At 35.6% G+C, this 26,878-nt stretch overlaps 1 protein-coding gene across 2 annotated transcripts in view; it reads right to left on the reverse strand.

Annotated features, from left to right (window-relative positions):
* The window catches only part of LOC106661361 (protein outspread), a 234,614-nt gene that overhangs the window by 129,539 nt on the left and 78,197 nt on the right, over positions 1-26,878 (reverse strand). For both annotated transcript variants that reach the window (XM_014384676.2, XM_014384679.2), the window contains exon 3: positions 22,495-22,575. In XM_014384676.2, coding sequence (XP_014240162.1) covers positions 22,495-22,575 — 81 coding nt within the window. The remainder of the gene's footprint in view (positions 1-22,494; positions 22,576-26,878) is intronic.

Raw genomic sequence — 26,878 nt, forward strand, 5'->3', positions numbered from 1 at the left:
TATAGTAGAGTCTCGTGGAATAGGGTTATGGTCATGACCATGAGACTAATATACTTCCTCCCTGATCTTCTATATATCTAACCTTTTCACTCAGACTCTCTATTAACTAAATAAAAATGAGAAATTGTGGTTTAAATTTCTGCTTGTGTCAAAAATCCTAGCTAAAACGAAGATTACAGTTACAACGTGTAATAAATAAACACGTTTTAACGGTACTGGGCACCACCGTACGTCCGTTTTCATTGAACATCCTCGTTACACAATGGCGAACACGTAGTTTTCGGTACCAGCCCAACAAAAAGACCCACAGCCATAACGATTCGAATGCCCAACTCGATTCCGGTCGGTTTGGTTACCTTTTAAGAATGGATTTATATTCGGAAAAGATTTTCGCGCCGATTTGCATTTCCGAAGAGGCCCTCTTGACATTCAATATACGACAAGACTGTTTTCGGATTCACAAAGCCGATGCATACGCCCTACGCGCGTCGAATGGGATAAAAGGTGTACGTTTGCTTTTCTCCTCTCGCCGCTGGAAGGTAAAGACTTTCAAATTGGATGTACAATCTACTGGAACATTTCAATTATTCTATTAAATGTTTGGTGTTTAGTCATTTCACGAGAAGAAGAAGAACATGTGATTCTATGAACAAATTTCAACTAATGGACACCACGCAAAGAGTATTCTGAAGGACATCGCCAACATTGAGAAGAATTTGCATCGGCTATCAATCAGAGAACTTTTTTGTTGAAATGCCGACAACATAAGGTATTTCCTATGCACATCAAAAACAACTTTAACTTCACAAATGCCACACTAACACAACCAAACACCAGAATTAATGATATACATAAGGCCACAATACATTTCAAAAGAAAACAAATATTTTAAACATAGAAATCATCACGAGTATGAATAATCATATTCTATTAAATTTCAGTCAATCAGCCATGGTATAAACTAAGGCAAAGGAAGAAATAAGCGAAAATGTCATGTAATGGCTACAATTGACTTATGTGTAACTACTTCAATCTTCATATTTGCACACACGAAATTATAATTTATTTTTATATAAAACTGCATACTTATGAAAAGATAGAAGAAGCAATGATGAAAAGGAAAAATACCTTTCCATTTACTAAAAGGAAGGAAAAGTGGAATTTAACGCATAATACACTCCTTTTTACAAGAAAGTAAATTAAATTATTTATTTTATTTTATGGTTTTATTGACAGACACAATACTTAATTATCTTAGTTTTTGTTTCACGTGTTTTTTCAGATTCAACCACTTTGTCAATATTCTTCAATTAATTAATATTTATAAAAGGTATGTATTTAACAGAGGTGAGAGGTTGAGATGGGAAGTTGGTGTCCGAGCGGATCGAGGTCACGATAGCTTAAGTGGTAGAGCAGCGGCCGAAGGTCGAGGGTTCGAATCCGCTCGTGACGCTGACTTTTTATCACAACCAATACCTTTCATAAACATTAATTAATTAAAAAATGTTAATTGGTCAATCGGACCATGAACTGTAATGGATTTTTTAATATTGATATTTTTCAATTAACGAAGTAATCGCACTGGCATTGATAAAATGAGCTATCACTAGACGAATAAATGATTTCGGGTTGAGTGCGCCTTTACCTATTGATTTGCATTTTTAAATAAACCTACAGTGAAAAACGTTTATTAAATAAACACGTTAACGTCCAAAATATTGCGAAGCAAAACGTTTTCTTTACACAAGCCTACTAACCTAAAGTCTAATTATTTTGTTTAAATTATTAACATCTTATAAGTGTGCGTCATTTTGTACAGCATAAACGAGGATGAGAGTGAACGTGAGTGTGTTAGTGATATGTGTAGAAAATTAGAAAGTTTGTAACTGATTCCATAGGTAGACTGATTGATAGAACGGTAGATAGGTATGTAAGTAAGCACAAAAATAGATATTTATATATAGTAGACACAGGTAGAAAGATAAACAAGTTCGTAGATATTTAGATATCTACGTCGGTAGATAGATAAAACCAATAAATAGATAGGTATATAGATAACCAACTACATTATGTATACATAAATACATAATGCGTATAAACATAAAACAGCAATATCTCACTGGCACTCTCAACACAACACGCAAGAATGGCACAATTACACAGAGACAAACACTTTGAGTGAGTAGAAATACTTTCATTGAATATAAAAAAATATATTTTGCATTGTATAAATTCACTTTTTTCCACAACCTACATTAAATGTAAACAATGTTTGTAAATCCCAGGCCCTGAAGATGATCTCAATAAAGGTTGAAACGTTGGCACGATAAAGAAAATGTTTTTCTGAAATCTACATCACACCAGACCGCATCTCACGATTTCTGAATAATTGACATTAGAAGAATTTGTAAAGCATCTATTGTTTATAATCAAAATAATGATATAAATAATAGTAGATAAACACGTAGCTGACCCGAGAGATATCAAGATAAATGGTAGATAAATAATGGATAGGTAAGAAGGGCAGATAAACAAAAACATAATATAGAAATAAAAAGATAAATAGCCAATACATGATAGATAAACTGATAAATAAATAGATTGACATAGAGAGGTTTAGAGATTTATGAGAATGAACTCATTACGCAGCTGAATTTTTAATATCTATGCTTGTTGTATGAACAGAATGTAACATTCAGACATCTATTTTATTCTGATTATGAGGTACGAGTGATATTCGCTTTGGTTGATCTTCTGAATTTTAGTAGAAAGAAATTAATTTTTTTTTAAATCATATATATGTTACATCAATAGTAATAACAAACTTGTTTGATAATTAGCAATAGGCCCCACTCCTGTTTCAACCAGCGGTTTGGAAGCATATAGGTAAAGTGGATTTGATTAGTTGTTAATGAATAAAAATAAGCCTTGCTAGAACGTTATAGTAAACATTATAAATTAGATATATTTTGAGTCAAGAAATATATAAAACATAAAAAAATCGACGGTATCTGTGGTAAATTTGTCAATTAAAAAATCCTAAAGACTCGGAATTATTATCCTTCAAAATTTTGTTGTCGAGTATTTCTAAATTGCAAACTGAACTGTCTATATTTGTAGTGTTGTCTTATGTCTGCAAAAACATATGAGTTAGAGATAGTAGGAGATAAACGTGCTTAACCAGTCTCTAGCGTAGCCAACACTAATAAAAACGGAGTAGCGGAAAATTTCGAAACTTTTAACAAAAAAACAAAAAATTTGCATCCAAGGTTAAAATCTCATCGTTTCAATAAATAACAACCGATTACCATCGTTCAAGTATAAACAACAATTTTCACTAGCTGAGAAAAACAGAAAGGAGCGTTAATTGTATATTTTGTTGTCAATGTCGTTAAGTCAATTTCCGTTGATGTTACAGTTCAGTTAAAGTTAACTCGTGGGTTTAAAGTTACACCTACCATTTCTAATTTTCATATGTTAACCAAATAGAATGATTTTTCAAAATCGAAAAGAGAGAGATGTTTTAGTATGAGAAACAGCCAACATCCAAAACATCTTGAGCTTATCGAAGACTGGTACAAAACGAGGAATGAATTAGGTAAGATACATCTTCATGTTAATTAATTAATGTAACCGTTGAAAAAAAACGATAGTATATAAATAGCAAAAATCTACCGACTTCCATCAAGACAAATCAGGATATAATACGTAGACATAGACTTAGTTAACTTTAATTGTCATTGATATTTTTGTTTTGTGTGTGTGTGGGGGGGGGGTTGTTGTTTGATGTTTTCCATTACCCCGAATCAACGACGAATTGGACTCTTCAACGGTATTTTTTAATGTTATTCAGATTGGCCGGAAGGTGTGTTGCTATTCAGATGGTCAGTTTCTGGGGAAGTCCGTTTAAGGCCGGCGCGATTGGTGATCTGGGCTGCAGACACGCAATTAACGGAAGAGCCAGTTACAATCGCAGCAGAAGCGTGACGGCTCCTGCCTCATGCAGATCCAATAATAGTTTTCCCCTGTAGAAAGTCTCCCCAGACCGTACGGACAGTTTCCACCGGTTTCGTCCGGCCGCACCCCGCAGGTCGACACGGCCGGCGACAGGCCGTTTGTCCCCTTCATTAGGAAACCCATGAACCATTATGACCCTTGGCGTCTATTACCGTGAACCGCCCTGGGCCTCCGGTGCATAAACGTGACAACGTTGATTTATTCGCCGAGGGACGTTCGTGTTAAGGAGATGCTACGAGAAAACAGGAATCAGCTTGTTAGGTGGCCAATTGGACAACCTCCGAGGCGAAAACCATGTGCAAAATGGATATTCGCAATTCCAAAACTGACCGACACGCTTATGAATACACGATATGCGCATACATTCACGCCCGTAAAACCTAACATTAATTTTTTTAATTCATCCAAATTACCATACAGTTATGCGTTTTCCAAATGCCAACAGCTCTACTATTAAACATATTCGTAACCTATTCGTTCATATTAATTAATGTTTTTTAAAGTGGAAATTTTATATAAGATAAAAACTTAACCAATATATATTTACTTCAATGGTTTCCGGTCATTTTATTCCGTCCAGCAGCCTCAACATGCTTAGCGAGAAGCTGAAACGCATCTGAATGACTAAAATAGAAAGGAAGGCGGACTGAAATGACCAGAAATGAACAAACAAAATGGATTTTAACTTTCCACTACGGAATTTGCGTTGAAAACTACACTGCCCATCCAAAAAAGAAAAGAAAAAAAAGGCCAACTTTCTAAGCGCATATTTTCACAGCTTTTTAAGTCACAGATCTGCGCTAGACTTCATTTTAGAAACCTTTCAACTGAGCAAGTGGTTTTTTAAATGTTTTCCTAGCTTCAGTCTTTCGTCAATTCAAAAATTCGGGTATATGTTAATTTTTGCACTTTTTACAAAAACTTTAAATTGAGCTGTGGAGCCAGGAAATCGTCTTCCGAGCTAAGCCATATTATTGAATGTTTGAATTTATTGAAGAAAGACTGAAGCTAGGAAAACAATACAAAACCACCTTGTTCAGTGTAAACTTTCGTAAAAAATACGCGCAGATCTGTAATTCAAAAGTCTGAGAAAAAACGCATTCTCAAACTTGCTCCTTTTTTCGCGCAAAAACTAGGTGATCGGTTTTTGTTGATGGGCAGTGTAGCTAGGGCAAGCGGACCAGAACGTTCCGAACTTTATAGTGGATGTTGCGAACGAAGTGTATGGCCACCATTTCTTAATGCTTTACAATATAAATTCATATGGGCAACACAGGGAAATGAACCTAAGACCACTACGTGGCTTACTAGTAAAGGTCACCTTAAAGATCTCAGTACCCGATGTAATGGAAATTTTCAGTACAATTAACCCAACTATCACTATAACAGAGCAATTTCAAATGGATTTATTATTACGAAGCGAAGAACCAAAGGGTGCTTTCTTTCAATATGGCATTGCCTAGCCGGTTTACATTGTTGTTTATTCTTACAATGCCAAATTTTTCATAACAGTTACGAACTTCGCAGATGCTTCATTCTCCAAATTGGGCTTCGGTTTATTTCCGATTTTTCGCCCTACAAGGGGCCCATTGTTCGCAGTTGGGCGAGGCTGGAGAAAGTCCGAAAACCGTCCTTGGCTCGATTCGCCTTTTGTCTGAGCGTGCACGGAACTCGTCGAATTTCTCTCTGGGTGACAATCGTCTAAATGTTAATCGCTAGCCGCGCAAGTAGGAAATCCGAATGCGTTTTATTTGCATAAAGTCGTTCCGGTGGGTTTCTTTTTCCCACATTCGGCGTTCTGCAGGAAGAAAGTCGGCGCTAAGCCCCGAACGGCTTTTCACCTATGAAAAAGTCCTCAAGCCTTTTTCAGACAAGAAATATTTTTCAGTCCTAATCCGAGGATGTTATAACTTATAGCACAAGCGCAAGACATATTTCAAAAACCGATGGCGATAAAGAGAAACACAGCAAAAATCAAGGAGATTAGACGGACCAAGGCGATGAAGCCACATGACCATCACAAGGTAGTATAAACACAGTACCTCAATATTAGATTTTTTTAAATGTAATCAGACTCAGTAAATAAAGGATGTGAGTATCTTATATTTCATGAAGTCAGAGCTTACAATTCCAAAAAATAAATATGTCGTAAATGGCGACCCGTAATACATTTTTCGTTACACACTTTATGATCTGGTTGAAATAATGACGAGGCAGATAACTATGTTGATATTGTAATTAAACAATGAACGACGCAAGTCGTTCAAAAAAACGATTCGATCATCAACAGATTCATATCAATTATTGATTTTATATGTCATGCTAAATCAATGTTCTTATTCAATATTCAGAATTTTTATTGAAAATTTATTATTTTCCCATGCTTATAAAACGTAATAACAAACACAACAATTTTTAACGCTAGGGGTTCTGAGGTGGTGCAGGGCTGAGGTTTATAAGCAGGGCGAGGCCGCAAACCAATCCCTGGACATGGCGAAAAGACGAAACTCTGGCAAAACGACCAAACAATCACCTTAATTTTACCTTTTTCTCTATGGAGAAATAGTTTTCGTTGAAAACAAACCCACTATTGAAAATGGAGCTCAGCAAGGACCAGGATGATCTACAAATCACTTGTTTTCTAACTATACGATAATGTGCCTTCTCGTAAGGCATGGATTTGATTTGTCGCGACATGTCTTTTTTTCTTTGTACTAGTTTACATCTAACCTTTTCCCATTGATAATTGTTTCTCCTCTTTTTTAAACGAATACTGTTTTTAGCGAAGGAATGGGGAAATGAGCAAAAATAAAGACAATAAATAGATCAGATACTAAACTATTATTTTATTATTATTATGCTCGCGTGTAATTTACAGCGTTCCGAAAAACGCTGTTCGTAAATTTGACTTACTTTCTTAAAAGCATTATACATAAAGACTCAAGTGTCAACGTTATTTGTAATCATCTAGGTTTTTCGCTGTGCACGAGGCTCATAAAATACTAAATTATTTTCTGTTTTTTATCGTCCCATTCTGTCACAATTGCAGGTGGTGAAACTAGACAATTATGATTATGAGAATGTGCAGTAATAAAACAACGATAAAATTAGTTTAGGGATGTAGCAGTTTGAGATATAAAATAACGAAAGATCTCGTAATGCGTAATTATTGTCAAAACCTCAGGAAACTTTCAGTTTTAGTACGTTACAAAATATAATAAATATATATACTTTAGTAAGCCGAATTTCTTGATATCTTAACGGCTATAACAACATCTTAATCTGTGTTAAATAAATCGGCAATTATTATTATTTCGTTTTCTTTTTATTAACCACCTCCCCCTGACGTTAAAAAGTGGTGTTGTTGTCCCGCGATCCTTCCAATTAAAGTAAAAGCGATAGCCGGCTATTAAATAACAAATATTAAAAGGGGCCGGTTTTGCCCTGATGATGTCTCTCGTGTCCTAAACGTTGCAATTAGTGTGATTTAACGGATTCCACCGATTACCTTGGCTTTCACGAAGCGAAATACGGATGGATTTCCATTTCCTCTGGGGCCTTTTCGTTTCTTGATTTAATTCCTTTCGGACTTTCGCCCTTTTCTCTTCTCCCGGCTCATTCCAATTACGAGTCCGGGGGGGGTGAACTTTTTCCATGGCACATCGGTCTATTTGGTCAGTTACCAAAAAAAGCCCGGAATAATTATAATAAAGGGAATGTTTTGTCTCGCCTTTTAGTCAGAACCGGATGGATTGAGCATAAAAATTTATCGGGTTTATCCGAGAAGACGTGGAATATGTCAAGAAATAGGAATAGAGGACAAATTGCCTCTTTTCTGTGAAGAGGCAAACTTGGTTCCCCCAACAAAAGTAAGACCAGCACGCATCGGATTCCAAGCTACTATAAAAAAAAGCAATTATCAAATGGACACTGCTAAAAACCAATATTTGGTGGAACAATACCCCAAGAAACAGAGACACAAGTTCTCATCATGAAATTCTCACTTATTCTTACAAAACTGCTGCAAGAAAGCGGAATAAATTGTTAGTGCAGATCTGTTGAATGAACAGTACTGATTAAATAAGCATATAACAATATTGAGAGGAGTAGAAGAATGCCTGTGTAGGTATATGTTTTGTGAAGTTGCAATTAAAAGCTAGATACACTAAATATAACTAAGGAGCAGCTATCATGATTACGGAAGTTAACGGAAAAAACTACGTAGTGAGCTATAAACCATACGAGGAGCACTGTAGTCCTACTTGATAGACCCTACACAAAAGTTCTTTAGCCTTTTCTCAAAAGGGATCTCTCTATCTGCTTTGTTAGGTGAAGGTCTATTAAAAAGAATATTCAAGAAAAACTTAAATCCAATAGGTATAATTGACGAGCCCCTATCAGGGCTGTGGATGCTAATGAAAAAGCTAGATAGTGAGCTATAAGTCTTACTAGTAGCAGCAAAACTGTCCAGTTTTATGGACGTGGTACAAAAGGCTCCTTAGCTCGCTAGAAGGAAATCATAATCCGTCAATCTTAATCGGTAAAGGCATTCATAATCAAATAATGGACCGCTTGCATCACATCTTTCCAACGCTGTTTATCGTAATGTTCAGCTTTTTGATAATCTTCAGTGTTGATGCCTCCGATGGGAAAAACAATTTTGCAAACGTTTAAAAAATGTTCTTCGGCGCACTGTCGGTGAATTCCAATTTTTTCCCATGCGCTATTACAAAACTGCCACACAATAGTGCCATTGCGGCATAAAACACTTTGACCTATAGTCCCAAAGCCATAAATATGTTGATTTTCGAGACGGGGAAAATTCAAAAACATTTCTCGACTATCGTATATATGCAAACAAGTATTAAAATGAATTGTTCTACAAATAGAATACCACCCTGGCTCGTCCAATAACTCTTGGGAAGTTGTACAAACTTAACATTCCGTCTGTCTGACAGACGCTGTCTCGGGCTTCACTACTTGCAAGAAATATCTCATTTTTCTACAGCGCAAACGCTATATTAATAATAATAATAAGATACTTTAATTATTAATACATGTAAATTATTATGAAAAAGTAATTATATAACGTACGACAAACTTACCAAAATCAATAGAACAAAGAAAGAGAAGCCAAACGACCAACATAAAAAATATTCTAGCATAAAAAGCTACCGCATCTAGTATACAAAAGGTACATTGTTATAACAATGATTTCATAATCCTGTCAGATGTCTGTTCATAGCAGTTCCGCTAATCACCAGAAATAGTTCCTGTTGTAATTCCAGAAATAAAAAACCATTGTATCAACTTGTTCCGACTTAATATAAATAATTAATTATTTTACATAATGTTTGGGAGGGAAAAGACGACTTCCTTTAACATGGGAACGATAAAATTACAAGCATCCGGATATAATTATATGAAAAAAATAAAACCAAATCATTACAGTGTTACGAATACATCGTCATTAAAAGAATGTGGATATTCCGTAAGAAAAGATGGATATAAAGCAAGCTTACGCCACAATGCTAATAAAAGATAAAAATAAGTTAATCTTTCGTTTCGCGAAGAAGACGTAACAAATGTTGAATTTACGCAGACTTTTTCAGAATTGTTGGAGTAGTTTTGACATATTTTCATAAGTGAAGAGTCAGCAATGATTAAGTCCATCCAGGGTGAGTTTTGTCTTCCCCTGGCACACTTTCCCCAGCGATTGTTAATTCGACGACTTAATTATCGGACCGAGGGCGTTTCAAAAATGAGTAATAAGGATAACTGCCGTACTTTTCAAGTCGCATGACAAAATTGGCCCATCTATGACGACCGTTTGACATTATGTGACAATTTCTAGTCGAAAAATGTCGCGGACCATCCTTCTTCTAGATAGCAGAGACCTTGAAAAAAAGTAAATTCCATGCTATTCGATATATTTGGAAGTGTGACCATTAAAAACCCGAATTCAACAGCTGAAACTTTACTACTTAAAAATCATTTACAGAAAGGCCAATAAAAATAAATAACAAAAAAATTATTATCAAACGGATAGATGTACGCTGAGGAATCAACGTATAAAAAAATTCACCGTTTTCTATAAGTTACACGAGGATAATTAATAACATCAATTATACAATACAGACAATATAATCAAAACAGATACACGCTGGATTAACATGAGTTATGAATATACAACCACAAAGGCATTCACGCAATGAAATAAATACATAAATATAAGTAAACAATATGGTCATAAATTTATAAACTGTAAGTCAGATAATGAGCTTATGAAAGTCCGCAGCCAGTATAGAAAGGACCTAACAATAAGGAATCAATTTTAATACCTAATTTATTGTAATAATGTAGAAAGCGGATGGAATGATGACTTAAAATATCCTTGATGAGGGATCAGAATGCCGGATTGATATTTTGAGATTTTCAACGATGTTGGAGACTTGCATTGTGGATGCAGGAGATCGATATAAAAAATAAGAGATGATTGCCGAGAAGACAATTTTCAGGTGATTGGACCGCGATCAAGGATCTTTCAGAAAATAAGATCGTACGTAATGAACAAAAAATGATCGGATTGGCCGAAAATCCAAAGCTCTCATGTTCTTACGGTCCTTGAAAGAACGCATTTCGTAATACGAATTTATGTTTAAATCGTTTTAAAACATTCCTCTTCTTTACTTTTGCGGAGTTTCACCTTTAGTGGTAGGTCAGGGTTTTAAGCAGGGCGCGGCGCCAATAAAAACCCAAAGTGAAGATGGCCAAGTGCCAAACTTGTCATAGGGTTTACCGCCGTGCAGAACCCATAATTATATCAATAAAGAGCGGATTTCCGCGCAATTTCTTCTTTTTATTGCTCACTCCGATCGCAAAGAAACCAAGACAGAAATTGGAATCATGGAAACGACGTCCTTTTGACACTATTCTTACTTTGCACAAAATTATATTTTTACCTTACCTATAAAAACAACGTGAAAATAGATCGTTTTTATGGGTTTATAGTATATATAAAACCGATTGAGGTTTTCAATTTCCATTTCCATACCTTGCTTCGTTCTCACGTTTTATTTCTCAATCTTTCATCGGCTTGAAAGCAAAGTAGAATCACTTAAAAAATGAAGCCCATTCAGTTTGTAGTACCGAATGTTCAATGTGGTGGCTGCAGGACTACGACTACCCCTATTTTAGTGTGAAAAATGAGAACGAAATATATTTTAAATTTATATTAGGGACGCGGTATCTGAGTGGTTATTTTTCATTTTTCCATGATACCCTTCCCCCCAATGCGAATACACATAATATATTGTCTGGCATTGGCAAATATGCATAAGGCATACATTGGGTGTAAAGATGAATATATGATGGTCGAATGACTAAAAAATAAACAATCTATCATGAACAATGTTTAAGACAATAATTAATTTTTTTGGTAAATAAAAGTTTTCCTTTATTACACTTTGTGCCACATTTGTACACATTTCCATGTTTTTATTGCAAGTTTTACTGCACGGAAATCAGGTCTTTAATCATCAATATATCAGTCATGATCATACGAGCAAACTGGCATTCGTTATGTAGATTAATTTTCTGTGCTAGTGCCACACCCTGTTTATATCCTTTTCTCACCTCTGAAACGCATATATGATATACCAAAAGAAATAATAGTCTGGATAAAATGTTGGAAAATGACCAAGCTATAGTTTTTGAACTGCCTTGAATTGAAAGTTTATGCGCCATTAATTGACCTGAAAATGCTAATTTTCAGGTTTAAACCATTGTAGTATTGCTGATGTATTGATCGTTGTGAAAAAAACAAAGGATTAATTCTGACCCTGCGATCAGTTGGGTTGGCGCCAAGTTTACGTAGGAAAAGTTGCCAAGATTGGCCGGCCTTTCAAGTCCAATCCTGACATTCCTTAATGATCCGACGGACTTCTTTAACTCCGCCTTACGAGTGGAATGTTTCCGTTTTAGTCGTTTTGCACTGTTTATATTTTATTTGTATCATTTCGCTTCAGATGGGCAACAGTTGCCGACGCAAGTCACGTACGACCGGGTTCGATTTTGACCGTGCCAATTTTCTATTCCGAGATGAAATTAGTGCAAATTGTTCTGTGGTTTGACCCCTCGTCCAAGAGACCCGAAAAGCGAACAGCTCAGCATTTTGCTCCCACATCAAATTATTTTCCATCTTAAGGGAAAAATTCGTATTTCTAACAAACACAACCCACAGAAAACAAACAAACAGCATGTTTTCATTGAAAAATACAGTGAAACCAAAAAAAGTGAAACCCTCTGTTAAAACAAGCACGACAACTAGTCGTGAACGAATATTACGAAACATCTATCGGTTTTCATTTTTGCAAATTCAGATGTAAAGAACGTAATAAAGAATGAAGACAAGGTGTTTTACCATTTGGTCCGCCGATCCGCTCCGTGTCGGCGAATCAATCGTGAATGAAGGATTAAATTGCATTGGTCAATCTTAAAGAACTGATCATGGAAGATCATTTTTCCTTGGGAATTATGAATTACAACGCCCGACTTCTGACTACATAGATATCGGGATAAAAACAGCACGACTCAATCATGGAACTGATAGAAGTTGAACTTAGCTTGGAAGGACGTCCGATTTAATTTTTTTTTAAATTTAACTACGAGGTTATATAAACCATCATTGTTTGAAAAAACCTTGGGAGAATGTCGGTCACTGTAAGGTAAAGGTCCTGGGTTCGAATCCAGAGGCCCTGCATTCGAACCCGGGGCCATTACGTTAGAGGGATCATTCTTTTATTTCGTAACAACTGCAAAGCAAATAAAGCAACAGAAAAAAAGGTGAGCAGAAAAAAGACACATAATTAGTGCAAATGTACTTTATATATATATATAAAAGTACATTTGCACTAATNATATATATATATACTGAGAGGGGAAAAAAGAGTGGCCACTTTTAATATTTTTAATTATCTCTTAGACAGTTCTTCATTGATTATCTAATAAACATATTTTTAAAAGATTGGTGGTAAATAAAATATAAAATCTGGTTTTAAGTTGAATATTTTTAAGTTTCAAATTTGTTTAACTGATGGTGTTAAGTGACACAGAATCGGCTAGAATCACATCATTGTTAGAAGAAGGAAGAAGTCAAGCGTATGCAGCCAGGATTCTTAACAATCCCAAAACAACTGTCCGAAGGGTCTTCCATCGCTACCAAAATAATGGAGGTTACTCAAGAAGGGTTCAGGTGATTTCAGTCACCATCGTGTCACATCTCAGAGAGATGATCGTTTTATTGTTTTAAATGTACTCCGTAATCGACATTCTACCACTGATGAGATCAAATAATAAAGTAGACTATACCATTACAACAAGGTAGAAATGATAGTTTAGACACTGTAAGGCGAAGACTCAGAAGATGGACTGAGTTGCGAGAAGGCTTGTCACTGGTCTAGAACTCCTGACAAGGCGCAGAACAGCTCGGTTAAGTTTAGCAAGAAATCACGTCAATTGTTCTGAGCGAGATTGACTAAAATCTAGCTTTCAAATGATTCAAGGTTTTGTTGGAGGTCTTTTGACGGGCGAGAGAGGGTTTGGAGAACAACCGGAGAATGATACATCCTCGAAATATTTTCAATCAGAAGACGCAACGGAGATAATGGTATTATGGTTTGGGCAGGCATTTCTATAGAAGGGAGCACATTCTGATTTTCATCGAGGGTTCCGTATCAGCTGCATTCAAAATGTGTTATTAGAATTTGTTCTTTATACGCCTCTAATTGGCGACTGTTGTATTTGTATGCACAACAGTGCAAGGCCTCACACAGCTAGGATCATTGGTGACTACTTGGAACGCGTTTCAATTCAATGTTTGGAGTGGCCAGCATGTAGTCCTGACTTAAAGTATATCGAACGCATTGGGACGAGTTGTCAAAGAGGGTAAAAAGACGCCCAGTGACAGTCAACAGAACTACATTCAAAACCTCATATAATCGATGCCAGGAAAAGATCCAGGGTTACAATCCAGGGTTCGTGCATTTTAACCCGACATACTTGCAAATGAGCATTTTAAGAAGCAAAGTAGTGAAATGTTTGTAGTAGCTTGATTCTATTCCAAGAGGTTGGAATATTAATTTTTACAATCAAAAATACAATATTATTTTTTCGCTAAAAAGAGTACTTGTGTTGTAGTCTCTTTGAACAGGAAAAAGAAGCAGACTGATCGTACCGTTAATGTTAAATGACTACTTACCACGCTTAGTTTCTGCTGTCAGTTCTTGGAAGCTGACATCGAAAAGGAAACGTTTTGGGAAAAAGACCCCGGAGGACCTCGGCTGAAAGCACGTTTCCCTCCGCTTCATTAGTGGCTCGCACAGAGCGTCCTTGATTAATAAATTATCTGCCACTCACTCAGTCGTCTAGGGATGGAGGGATAGTCGTCCCCGGTGGGGATAATTGGCCGTGCCCCACGTTATACGGCCACCTCTGGAATTCTTCTCCCGGCATCCCGGGGATGCACGATCCAGGCCCGAGAAGGGCTCCGAAGGTCGGTCGGACGTGAAAGTCCATCGGCCCTAGCGTGGGCCGGGCCCGAATATATGCCCCGGACTCGTTTCACATTGAGACGATTCGAGTTGTTTAACAAAACACAAGACCGCACCCTCGAATTCTTCACCGATGAAAACGAGAAGAGGGTGAAGGACGAGCCTTGTCTCATCCGGGGAACTGTGCGAGAGACATTAAAATTGTCCCTTGACCCTCTTTTCAAGGATTAAGGCAAAAGTATCCTATCTTTTTTAGGTAAGACTATTTGTTGCAGGGGTTCAGCAGTATAAACAACTAACTTTAATTAAATATTTATTATTAATACAATTGCTTCCACAGATTTCCCCAGTTCTCAAGTAATGATATAAGAATCAATAATTTGCAGCTTGAACTGACTTTGAGCGTCTTCTGAATGGAAGAAGCACGGTGAAAACGCCGTAAAATATTTCACAGACAAAACAAGCGATAAGATCCGGTCTGAGAAGAGCATCGACGATCCCACTCAATATTAAACATATTATATTTTTACTTCAGTTATGGGCCAAACATATTCTACATAATTTGACCTTCGTCAATTTATTCAACGTACTTGATTGTGTGGTTTATCTCAATTAGTTTACCATTTTCAACACTTCATGGTAGACATGAAATCAACCACCGTTGATGCTGACATGCCGAAACTCGCATGATTGGCCAAACTAATGAAAATAGACAGACCAAGAAGATCAGAAACAAATTACAAGTTTATTACCTCGCAGGCCTCAAGATAATCTCTTATTACTATAGGTTTACATTATTTATTAACAAATCGATACATCCATATAAAAAATCGGTTGTGCATGAAAGAAGGCTATTAGTCGACATGGCAGCATTCATCATTTAATGAGGAGTGTCTGATAAGTACTAAGTACAGAATTTATCATACTTTCATCAGTTTATTCGATATTAGGGTTTTCAAAAAAATTTTGCTATGTGTGTTAAGTAGAGATGTTTGGTGAGGTGATTGTAATCTTTGAACACAGTACAATCGACACTAACACTATATAAGCGACTGTTAATCAATGAGTAAGTGTACTATATTTTAACTCTTGTGGATGACTTAGCACGTGCTAATAGTTTATTATGGAAGTTTTCAAAAAAAGAATCAGATAGTAAGTAACAAGTTAAATTGGGAAATGAAGGATCGAAGCAGGAAAAAATGCAATATCAATCACATCCTCGAAACGCCGCACACGTATTAAACTTTTTCCGTCAAATTAACCCTTTATAGTTTCAAATTAAACCGTTTAAATTTTGAAATAACCCTTTTTAACTTCAAAGAAACACTTTAAAATTTTGAAATTCAATTTTTTAACTTCAAATTAACCCATTCTTTAAGGCATAAAATGCATAAGAAATTTTTTAAATATAACATAATTGGGCTCGTAGATGTCCATATAAAAACTAATTACAATTAAAATGAAAAATTATATTATTTATTAAAATTATATATACGAAATAAAATGTAAAACCAAATTATTCTTTTAATTTGAAATGGTTCTAAATATAAAATAATTGTACTCTTAAAAACTGAAAATTGAATATAATTAATATCTAAAATAATATTTAAAAAAATATTTTTCAAAAATTCTCCTTTTTAACTTAAGAAATGTGAGAACTGAGGTTATTAAGAGCCCTATTATTTTATATTAATTTTTTTTTAACGATTTGTTAATACGTAGAATTTTATTTATTTATTTTCTCATATGGTCTTCTAATAGTTAATTTTTTTTAATTTTTAAATATTTTTTAATGCAGGAATTTTACTTAACGTGATTACATTGACACCATATTTGAGGACTTTTTATATTTTACAGAAAGACTTAATTTTTTAAATAAAAAATCTGTAATTTGAAAAAAAGGGTTAATTTAGTACGAAAAGTGTTGATTTGGCGTATTTTTGTACTATCTTAATTACGCAATTACACATTTAACTTTATACATCGGCTGACTGAATACCGTAATTATCACTAAATTTTAATACTCACGTCATCCTTCCTCTGTAGAAAAGGAAAGATGAAGCAGGTATGACAGACAAAACCAGCGACGAGAGGCGGACCAGGGCATTTATTTTGATTGTTAAAACAATTCTAAGGCAAAGTGAAGGCGTACTTTTTTATTTGGATTTTTATATCCTCATATAAACGACTTAAACATATCGTGATAGGGACTAACAAATAGAATTAGTTAAATATGAAAGTGGAGTGAAAGGTAATATTTATTGGCAAAAGACAGAGCGGAGAAAATTAATGTTATAATTAATTAGCTGTGACTAACTTAAAAAAAAAGAAGAGAGAAGAACATGAAACTAAATACAATAAACTCTAGACGAGGGCTCCCTCTCAAACCTAATTCAGCGAATTAGACGTCAATTTGTAAGAAAATTTAAACAAGAAAGTAGCAAAAAACCATCCGGTCCAAAATTATGTATTGACGTCGTGCTACGAACGACTGAACATAAATAACGATACCCTGGAAGACTAGGAACGCGGCCGTGTACGCGTACGTGTGCGTGAACAAGGAACTCCCATTAAGGACCAGGGGGCAATCAACACTCCGCACAATTAAGATTTCTCATAAGCTTATTACTGGGGACTTTTTTTTCTCTCAGCCAGGGTAATAAAGACCAGCGGAGGAGATCCACTACGGTCGGACATTAGGGGTTAGGTGAAAAAAAAAACCCGCTTTCGAAGGACCTCGTGGTGGGACCTACATAAAACAGTCGACGTTGTTTCAATAATTAACCCTTTGGTATGATTTTCTTGGAGTGTCGCCAAGAAAAACTCAACTTAAAATCGGGGAAAAGGTGAAACAAGTTGGAATTTTCCGTGTTTTTTTTAAATTGGAATATACCAATTGGAGAATTTTATTTCAGCTGAACACCATCTTTCTTCACACTCGATATCTTCTATAATTTTAGAACGGTTTTACGAAGTGTGCTCTCGTAATATGTGCTATGCCGATTTGATCAACCGGAGGCTTCCTGTCCCGGCATCCTCGAGAAATAAAAATAAAACTGCGCGAAAATTATACCCCAGCCCGTTTCGAACGATTCCCATTCAAAACAGGGAGGAATTTGGGCAAGGATGAGATCACCTCTGATAAAGCAGGCGATTATTTAAATCTGCATTATTTTATGGGCCTCGTATCCTCGAAGACCTGCCTTCGAAATTGAAAAGTCCCCGAAGACCCGAACCGCGGTGGATCTTCCGATTCTTTATCGGTCCTTGACCACTCTCCTCTGAATAACTTCACCTTCTTCGACCGGCTCTTTAAAACAGACAATCCTTTTCCAACCATTAGGACTTTTTCTATGGAAAACAATTAACTTCGACCAGGCCGCCGGTTACGGGAACCGTTCTTTCCGGTATCTCCAAAAACTAACATTTAGATAAATATCTAATGCGTGGCTTTCAAGTTTTTTACTCACCGTCGACGTATTGTAACAAGCTTTCTGGGGTTTTTTGTACTTGCTCCTTCTTTAGTTTATTCCCAAAATTCTCGACGTTTATGGTTGACTAAATTTAATCCGGAATGACTGGTTTGTTAAAAAAAGTTTTCTTCTTTTCTTTAATCAAGTCATCGATTTCGTTCACTGTTTAAAATTTATACAGATTATAGAAAAACTGGGAAAAGTTAAACGGAATTTATCTCAACTAAAAACCTTAATTAATTGTAATATATTAATTGGTCAAGCGGACCACGAAATTAGTGAATTTAATGAATTAAACTGAAGTATACTTCACTAAAGCTCTCCGTGGCCATTTCATTTGTCGNAGATCGAAACGTTGGCACGATAAAGAAAATGTTTTTCTGAAACCTACATCACACCCGACCGCATCTCACGATATCTGAATAACTATCGATTAACGGTCACTAATCTCTACATATTTGTAATACATTGATTGGTCAAGAGAACCACGAAATTAGTGAAGTTAAACTGAATATGGATTATCTGCGTACCGAACCTCCTCGACAATACATGTCCACAATAACCCAACCTGGAAATCATCCAGGTCGGCTGAAGAGGTGTATAAGCACCTAGGGATATGCTTCAGTATGAAGGTGCATCACCAGTGGGTGGCATCTCCCATCATATTTATAATGTTATGAATTACCAAATTTACTTATTGTAACTGCAGTTACAGGTGTAAATAATAATTATAATAATAGAAAAAAATTAACTATCCTTAACATCAAATAAATCCTTTTTAATTCAAATTAGCCCTTTTTACCTTCAAATTAAATCTTTAATTGTTAATTAATCGTTTTTAACTACCAATAAATCCTGTTTCATTTCAAATTAACCCATTATTTAAAACATCATAAAAACCTAGGAGTTAGTAATGTAAGCCCGTAAAGTAAAATTTCTAACATTTGAAATTTAAAATTATTACTATTTTTTTAGAAAACCATATCAAATTTAAGTACTATTTAAATTAAAAATTAAATCTAAAAAAAGGATTCCTCATTTAATTTGGGATTTTTGTAAATATATTATAATCGGGGCTCTAAAAAAACACAATTTCTCAAATTAATAGATGATACCTTTATTTTTATCTTTAATATATATCATTTTTAATTTTAATTCATTTTATTGGATGTTCTAAGAGCCCAATTATTTTATATTAAAAAAATTCTCAGAAATATATACAGGACTTTCTTTGCTTGGTTTTACTTCATACCACCATAACTAAGGTTTATTTTAATACTTCTAATACTACCACGAAAGGATTTTTCAAATTTAAAAAAGTTAATTTCAAGTTAAAAAAGGGGGGGAATTAAAAACTTAAAATGAACTTGAAACTCAACTCAATTAGTACAAAATTGTAGGCCTTCTATTTATTTAAATATGGGACTTTGACAAGATTTCTTTAGGAAATAAACTAAATTTGCAGCATTTATTTATCAAAAAATCAAGATGTATGCAAATGCAAACAAACGATATTCTATTGTGTTTTTTTAACTTTTTATTACCAGATGCATACAATATCCGAAATGTACTTTATGAAATCGTATAATTTCAGAAAGATTTTTAATAATGGTAGCATGTAGACAGAGAAGAGCTCACGTAACCTTAGTTCCACTTCATTTCAATCCTGGAGGGTCGTGCGTCAAGAATAATGGATTTGAAAAACCTTAATCTTGGCGGGCATTTAATTACTTTAAACAATCCTTCTTTTTTTACTCTCACGGTCGAAATTCGCTTTATTCAATATTAATAAAACTCATTTAATAACTCGCGGGCCGTTTTCAAAAGGTGGGACCCGGCCCGTGGAAAATCGCCGAGCCTCATTAAACCCAAATATCCCGATATGTAAAGGCTGGAAAATCAAATATCCCTTTTGTAAAGTGAAAGGCGACCATGACCAATCAATGGTGAAATGTGAAAAAGAAACGCGTCTCGAGGCAAATACACACCTGTGCACCAACAAATTAATTTTTTTTTATCCTTCTCTTTAAGAGCGGGGTTTTTCTCATTTTCCTTCATAATGATGCAAGGATAACCTTTGTCATGAAAGGGCGTTAAACCCTCGAGGGCTCCAAAACGTGCAGCTGAATTAAATAATAAATATATATTTTAACTCTAAAATATAATCAATAATCGCCCTTAACATTTGTAACTGCTTAGTAATAAACAAAATTGTGAAATATCTCATTGAAGTCTAAGTGTTGTTTAACCCCGTAGTTTGGTCGTTTCAGATCATCCTGACTTGCCTGCCATCCCTGTTTAAGCCCATCAGATACTATTCAACACTGCGACATGTTCAATTGTGGTTTGGCTTTTAACCCTGAGCCTCTGATATGCCAAACTAGCGCAAACAGGCAACCGATAATGGATGGAAACAGCCAACAGAATTTCATAAATAAAGTAGTACAAAACATGCTAATTCCAACAACCAAGAATTCATGTTGTCTGTAGGGGTGATGTAACATGGTTTGTGTTTTTGCCTCACCCTGCTTTAACCAACCGTGACGAGCCAATGAAGATGCTTTTCAAACTGCCAAAACGAGTCTGAGAAAAGAAAACAGACGATGATTGGAAACGACTACGAGTAAACATAATATAGCGTCAACAAGATTCTTCAAATGAAAATTGACAATTCTGAAATACATAATTGAAAGAAAAACGCCTACAGATATTCGGTAGAATAATAATTTACAGTTTACGCAACCAATTCGGAATTATGGTTACGAGTTTCGGATAAAGGTGGCTCCAGACTGCGGTATTCGCCAAATGACGATTGCCGCCGAATATGAGCCGAGTCTCGAGATGCTCGTCTTTGCATTCGCCAAATAGCGTGCCTAGTGAACACAAATGCGGGGTTTGCATAACCTGCGGAAACAGCGAATATTTATTCGCCAAGTGCCGTTCGAGTCCTATACTTTTCTACCCAATCGTGATAGACAACACTGAAACTGTCTTTACTGCAGCTGTGGTGACTGTTTTGTTCAGTGGCTACAAACTATTTAAAAAAATATATATTTAAGTGTATTTTTTATTTATAAAAAAATTTATGATTCGTAAGATAAGCTTTCCAAATTATTGGTTATGTTTCGTAAACATCGAGGAACTCCAAAACTGTAGCGTTGGGACAATCCATTCCTAATATATAAAAAACTGTTCTTATGGTGTAAATTAGTACATCTATACTAGTTACGAATCGTTTATTAATGAAAAATAAATAGCATTAAATAGACGTATACACATACTTTTGTTAACAGTTCACAATTGGGTAAGGTATGTATACTTCTTATTTATTTATTTTTTAATAAACGATTCGTAACTAGTATAGATGTATTAATTTACACCAATAACAAGTTTTTTTTGTTTTGTTTTTTAATTATTAGGAAAGGGTTGGCCAAAGCAACAGTTTTGTAGTTCCTCGATGTTTACGAAACAGAACCAATAATTTGGAAAGTCTCTCTTTCAAATCATAAATTGTTTTATAAATAAAACAATAAATTAAAAAATTAAAAGCAAATAAATACAAAAAAAATTGTTAAATTTTTTTTATTAGTTTGTAGCCACTGCACAAAACAGTGACCGCAGCTGCGCCAATATCAGTTTCTCTGTTGTCCATTACGATTGATAAGTCTCGAGACTTGGCGAACACTCGAGTAGGTGGGATAAAATTGTAACCCAGCACCATAGCATGATTTTCATGTAGGAGCATAAATCTACACCATACACCTTGTACTTGTCGAAATTCATCGATTGCAGGAACATGATTAGTTACATGATATCATGAACCTTTTCGTTCTTGTGAAAGACCCAGATAAATTAAACTTGTTCCATAATCAAATTTATATATCTCAGTTTGTCGCTTCGATCTAAATAGGACTCGGTTGCGATTTCTCGATTTTTTTAGGCTCGTACAACAAGGCCAATTAATCGGATTCGGTTCGCGTTTGATATTCAGAGATAAGCCTTTACACTCGTATTATCCACATGTTGGTTGTCAGTCATACCAGATTGAACAGAGGCCCGCCGAGCGTGAATAAATCGAGACCAGTACGAGTCAATATCGTCCGCCGAGTAACGGACGTCGGTTGCGATGAATCTGCGGTACCGTAACTCAGTCCGAGTCAAATCGACTGGCTCCGATATCGGCTCTAAGTATTCTCGATTCGGATGGCAATAAATTTAAACCGCCCCAGAAGTATTTATGACGGCGGAGATCAAAAGGCTGTAAATCCATCTCCGGCATTTTCGCTTTTCCAGGGCGGCAGAAGTGGGCGCGGTATTTACAGACGGCAAATATCACTGTAAATAAGACGTCTGAGTCGGCGATTCAGCCTTTTATGGGCCAACGGCACACCCACGGCGTTGCGAAAATGTCAATGAAGTATGAACAAATTCATTTAAGAATATTGAGTTCTTACCTTCGTTCTGTTGACGGGATTCGTGAAGTCCCAGCCCGGAGCGACGAACAAATAGCCACATTTGGCAACCTTTCTCGCCGCCTGTAAATAAAAATAAATGTGTTACACTAGTTATACTTATACGACTTAAATTATAATGAAATATTGGGTTGTAATTTCTAAATAAATTTTAATAAAATAGACAAATTGTGCTGATGGTTATAATCTTGTTAAGTTTAAGAAGTTTTGAGATAAAAGCGTTGCCTGGGATTTGCTAACTGGCGAGCAAGTCTGTTCTTTCGTAAAACTATTTAAAACTAAGCTTTTGGTTTACTAACCACATGTTAGTTGCTTATAATTAATTTGATTTTGAAAAATGGAGAAACCGGAAAACGACGGAGAATGGATGGATAGAACGATCTGAAAGGACTAAACTGAAGTCTGAAAATTGAGATACTATTTAGTATATATAATATTAAATAATAATATTATTGGTGTCTGATAAGCAAAACAGCGAGAATAGTTGGATCAAGATGATCTGAAAGAGACGAACTGAAGTCTGAGAATAGTACTATCAAGCCTTATCATATGGATAATTAAAACCTTTGGTGTCTGATAGATAAATAGAGACAAAGGGTGGATCAGGATGACCTGAAAAGACCAAATTGAAGTCTGAAAATTGAATAACTATCCAGTCATACGGTGGATCAAAACCATTGATGTCTAATAGACAAAACAGTGAAAATGGGTGGACCAGGATGATCTGAAAGGATCAAACTGAAGTCTCAAAATTGACGGACTATCTAGTCAGTCATATGGCTGATCGAAACGATTGAATGTACAAAATCCACAAGAATTTTTTTCAATTGTACACACAGTTACTAACGCGTAACGTCTTCATCATGCATATCCCTTGGAAGTCACGAAATTAAAAGGAAGAAATTAGATTGAGAAAGGAAAGCGAAAAAGGTGGTCAAATCGGGATAAAATTTAATTTAATCGTACAATTTTCTTCAGCCAATTTGGTAACAATCTATCAACTCAATTTTGGCAATTTCAACAAAATAAAGCAATAAATCATTATTAATAACTAATCATTGTGTAAGGTATTGGTTGAGATAAAAAGTCAGTGTCACGAGCGGGATTCGATCCCACGATCTTCCGCTAAATACGCCGCTGCTGTACCACTTGAGCTGTCGTGACACTGACTTTTTTATCTCAACCAATACCTTACATGAAGATTAGTTATTTGAAAGACGTTAATTGGTCAATCGAACCCCGAACTCTAATGGATTATTAATAATGATCAAAAACTTTTAATAAAACTTCCAGTACAAATGAAGACATGTATGGTAGACGAAAACCTAGAACTTTACGCATAGCCCCATCTTTTTTAATATATATTAAGTATTTATATATACAATCATCTATTATTTATTGGGCCGACAATAAAAGCAATCGTTTGTTTTCCTGTAAACGTATATTCTAATAAAATACTTTCCCGTCTTTTATTATTTATGGCTTAGATAAGGAAAAAATTCCCAGTGAGTAAAAAAGAATTGAACTGATCTTTAGATCATTGCAGCGTCAAAGGCAAATCGTCAGACGCGAATACAAAACAGAAAATCTCTCGCTCTCTCTCACACATAAAATTCATTTTGAGAAAGAGCTATCACGTCTCATCGCTCGGTACCCTTCCAGAATATAACATCAAACTGGACTGACCGTATTTTGCGGGTATTATAATCCTTAGAATTAGGAAGAGTTGCTTTTTCAAAAGAGCTTTCGACAGAAAGTAAGGAGTTAAAAAAATTAATTGTACTTTTATGCCAAGATAATCAAACTTGATTAAATTCTTTCGGTTCATTTAATTTCTAGGGGCAAACCAGTATTCTGGGCGTTTTCTGATTATCCTGATCGGTCTGTACTCGCTTGGTCGGTCTGTTCAGCGTGTTTCAGCATTTTGCAATCTTACATAGTGTTGATGAACTTTTGAAAGTGAATAAACCTCTTCGTAACCCATACCGAAATGCGTCTGGTAGGCCGAATCAATGTGGATGCACGGAATAGGACGATTGGAAAGAAACGATCGTAAAGCTTACCCACGACACAAATTAAAAACGGAACGTCTTTTTTGTAAGTTTAAAGTTGTTCTTAGTTACCAAGAAAATGTGATGATATTTAAACGAATAAATAATCACTTAAAGGTGCTCTATAAAAAAGTGTACGTGCAGAAATTTGCGTTAAGCTATATTGATTCGATGTCTTCACATATCAATTGGGCAAAACTAAAAAAACAGCAGTCTAACAGACCAGGAAAAGCATAAACGAAAAGAATCGAGAAGCTTTGTCAACCTCATAAGTGGGTTTATTGAGACCACTTTTGTATAAAAATGGGTTGTAAAGCAAGCAGCCTCTCGTCCTTATTTCAGTGTACGGCTTTCCATATGATTTATGGCTCGTAAATCAGTAAAAGAGAGGCATGGCAATTCGTCACTCATCTAATTGCGTGACTGAATTACGCCCTTAGTACTGTGGACCTGGCTCCGCGGGCCTTTCTTGTAATTATGATCCAATACATAAATATTTATGGACCTGTAAATTCGGCAAATTCAGAAAACCGCGATTAACACCTCAAAACGAAGACGTTATAATTAGAGAGGGCAGTGCCGTAGGACGTAGGTATTTTCCAGGACGTCAATGCCGATAAGAAAATTAAATATAAGAAAGATGTAATTAATATTTAGCCGGTGGGCGCCTGGTGGGCAACCGCCCATACCCACTGTTTACTTCGGTCGTTTTGTTTTCCCAACCGACGAGATGGCTTATCGTAGCTATAGCATAATTGTTCCTGTCACGGTCCTTTCTGCGCAATTTTCACTTGATTGTTGTGATTATTAATTTCCGAGGAGCGGGTGAAACGACCTCTTCCCTCTTATGTCGCAGCAAACACATGAATGAAAAGGTAGATACTGGAGATGCAGCGATATCGCACATACATAGTCCTGATACAAACAAGTTTAAGTAGTAGTAAAGACAGAATTATGAATATTGCTTCTGCGCCCCTAATTATCATGGACAAAATATCCAAAAGGAACGTTAAAGACGATTGTGGCATTCAAATGTTGTACATACCAATTACTTTAAATTGAAAACTTCAGGAGTTAACAGATTACACAAACATGTTGCCAGAATGATAACGACATTCTTTGAGATTTTGATTATTTTCAAATCAAGCCAAAAGATGAAAATTAGAAGACTCAGTATAGAGAAGTCATTTGGGTCCCAGACAAGCGTGCTATAGCAATTAGGTTTCTTAGTCAACTTTTCTAAACTAACTTTGAAATATTATCTCAGGTTTCTCTATTTTATGGAGTTTTTCCAGCCAAAGATCGATTGAATTGTCCTATTCTTTAGATGGAAAACCACTATAAAATTTTGAAACCTGAGATCATATCAACGCCTGCAACAAAAAACGTCAGCATTGAAAAAATATACAGGTGAGAAAAATCAGTCAGTCTGTAATAGAACCAATGCGCAACAACTACGATGTGACGCTGAAAACGTAACGCTTATATGTTGCGCGTCGATGTTACACTCACCGTGTGGCCTTGCAACTATAAAAACGACATAAAATGGATTATTTTACGACCATCTAACAAACCTGACCTTTTTAAATTTAGATTCGGATCAATAAATTAGGTCGAAAATCTGACACTCAAAACTATAACAACAACAGCATACTCTGTACTGAAACATAGAAGAACCTTTAATACTAACCTATTCAGTACTAACAGACCACTGCTTAAGTCAGAAGACTACTTGAGCTAATGAACAATTCGAAACATTCAAGTTAAAATTGTCATCTGAAAATGACAATGACAAAAATCGACCTGTCCGTATACAATCTGTAGACGTGAATAAGACAGTAAGTAACAAAGAAATCGAATTTTTAACAACTATTTTTTTTATCTGAAAACTGGAAAGCATCTACGCAATAATCATAAAAGTCATAAAACGTGAAACATCTTCTAGCTGTGGCCTTTAATTGTAACAGTTGTTGTATATTACTTTAATAGCTGATATTTCTGGGTCCGTGTACTCCTTGGTTTATGTTGCCTTAATACGCGTTTCGGCGTCATGCCATCTTTAATGAGGAATTGCGGTTGGTTAAGGTAGAGCTAGTCCTGCTACCGTAAACAGAATAAGTTATTACATTGTAAACATAAATTGTATAAGGGATGTCAATCCTAAGCTAGGAATGCGATAATCCCACGAGTACTGACATACCTCCCAACATGCCACCCACCTCTTCTGATAAACCTCTCGAACAACTGCGGAAAAGCAATTTCACCTGTGTTCAATACGGGATTTTCCACTTATAGGATTTCTTGTCGACCTACAG

This window comes from Cimex lectularius, unplaced genomic scaffold (assembly GCF_000648675.2).
Source record: "Cimex lectularius strain Harlan isolate CLEC.00 unplaced genomic scaffold, Clec_2.1 scaffold20, whole genome shotgun sequence".
Lineage (NCBI taxonomy): Eukaryota > Metazoa > Arthropoda > Insecta > Hemiptera > Cimicidae > Cimex > Cimex lectularius.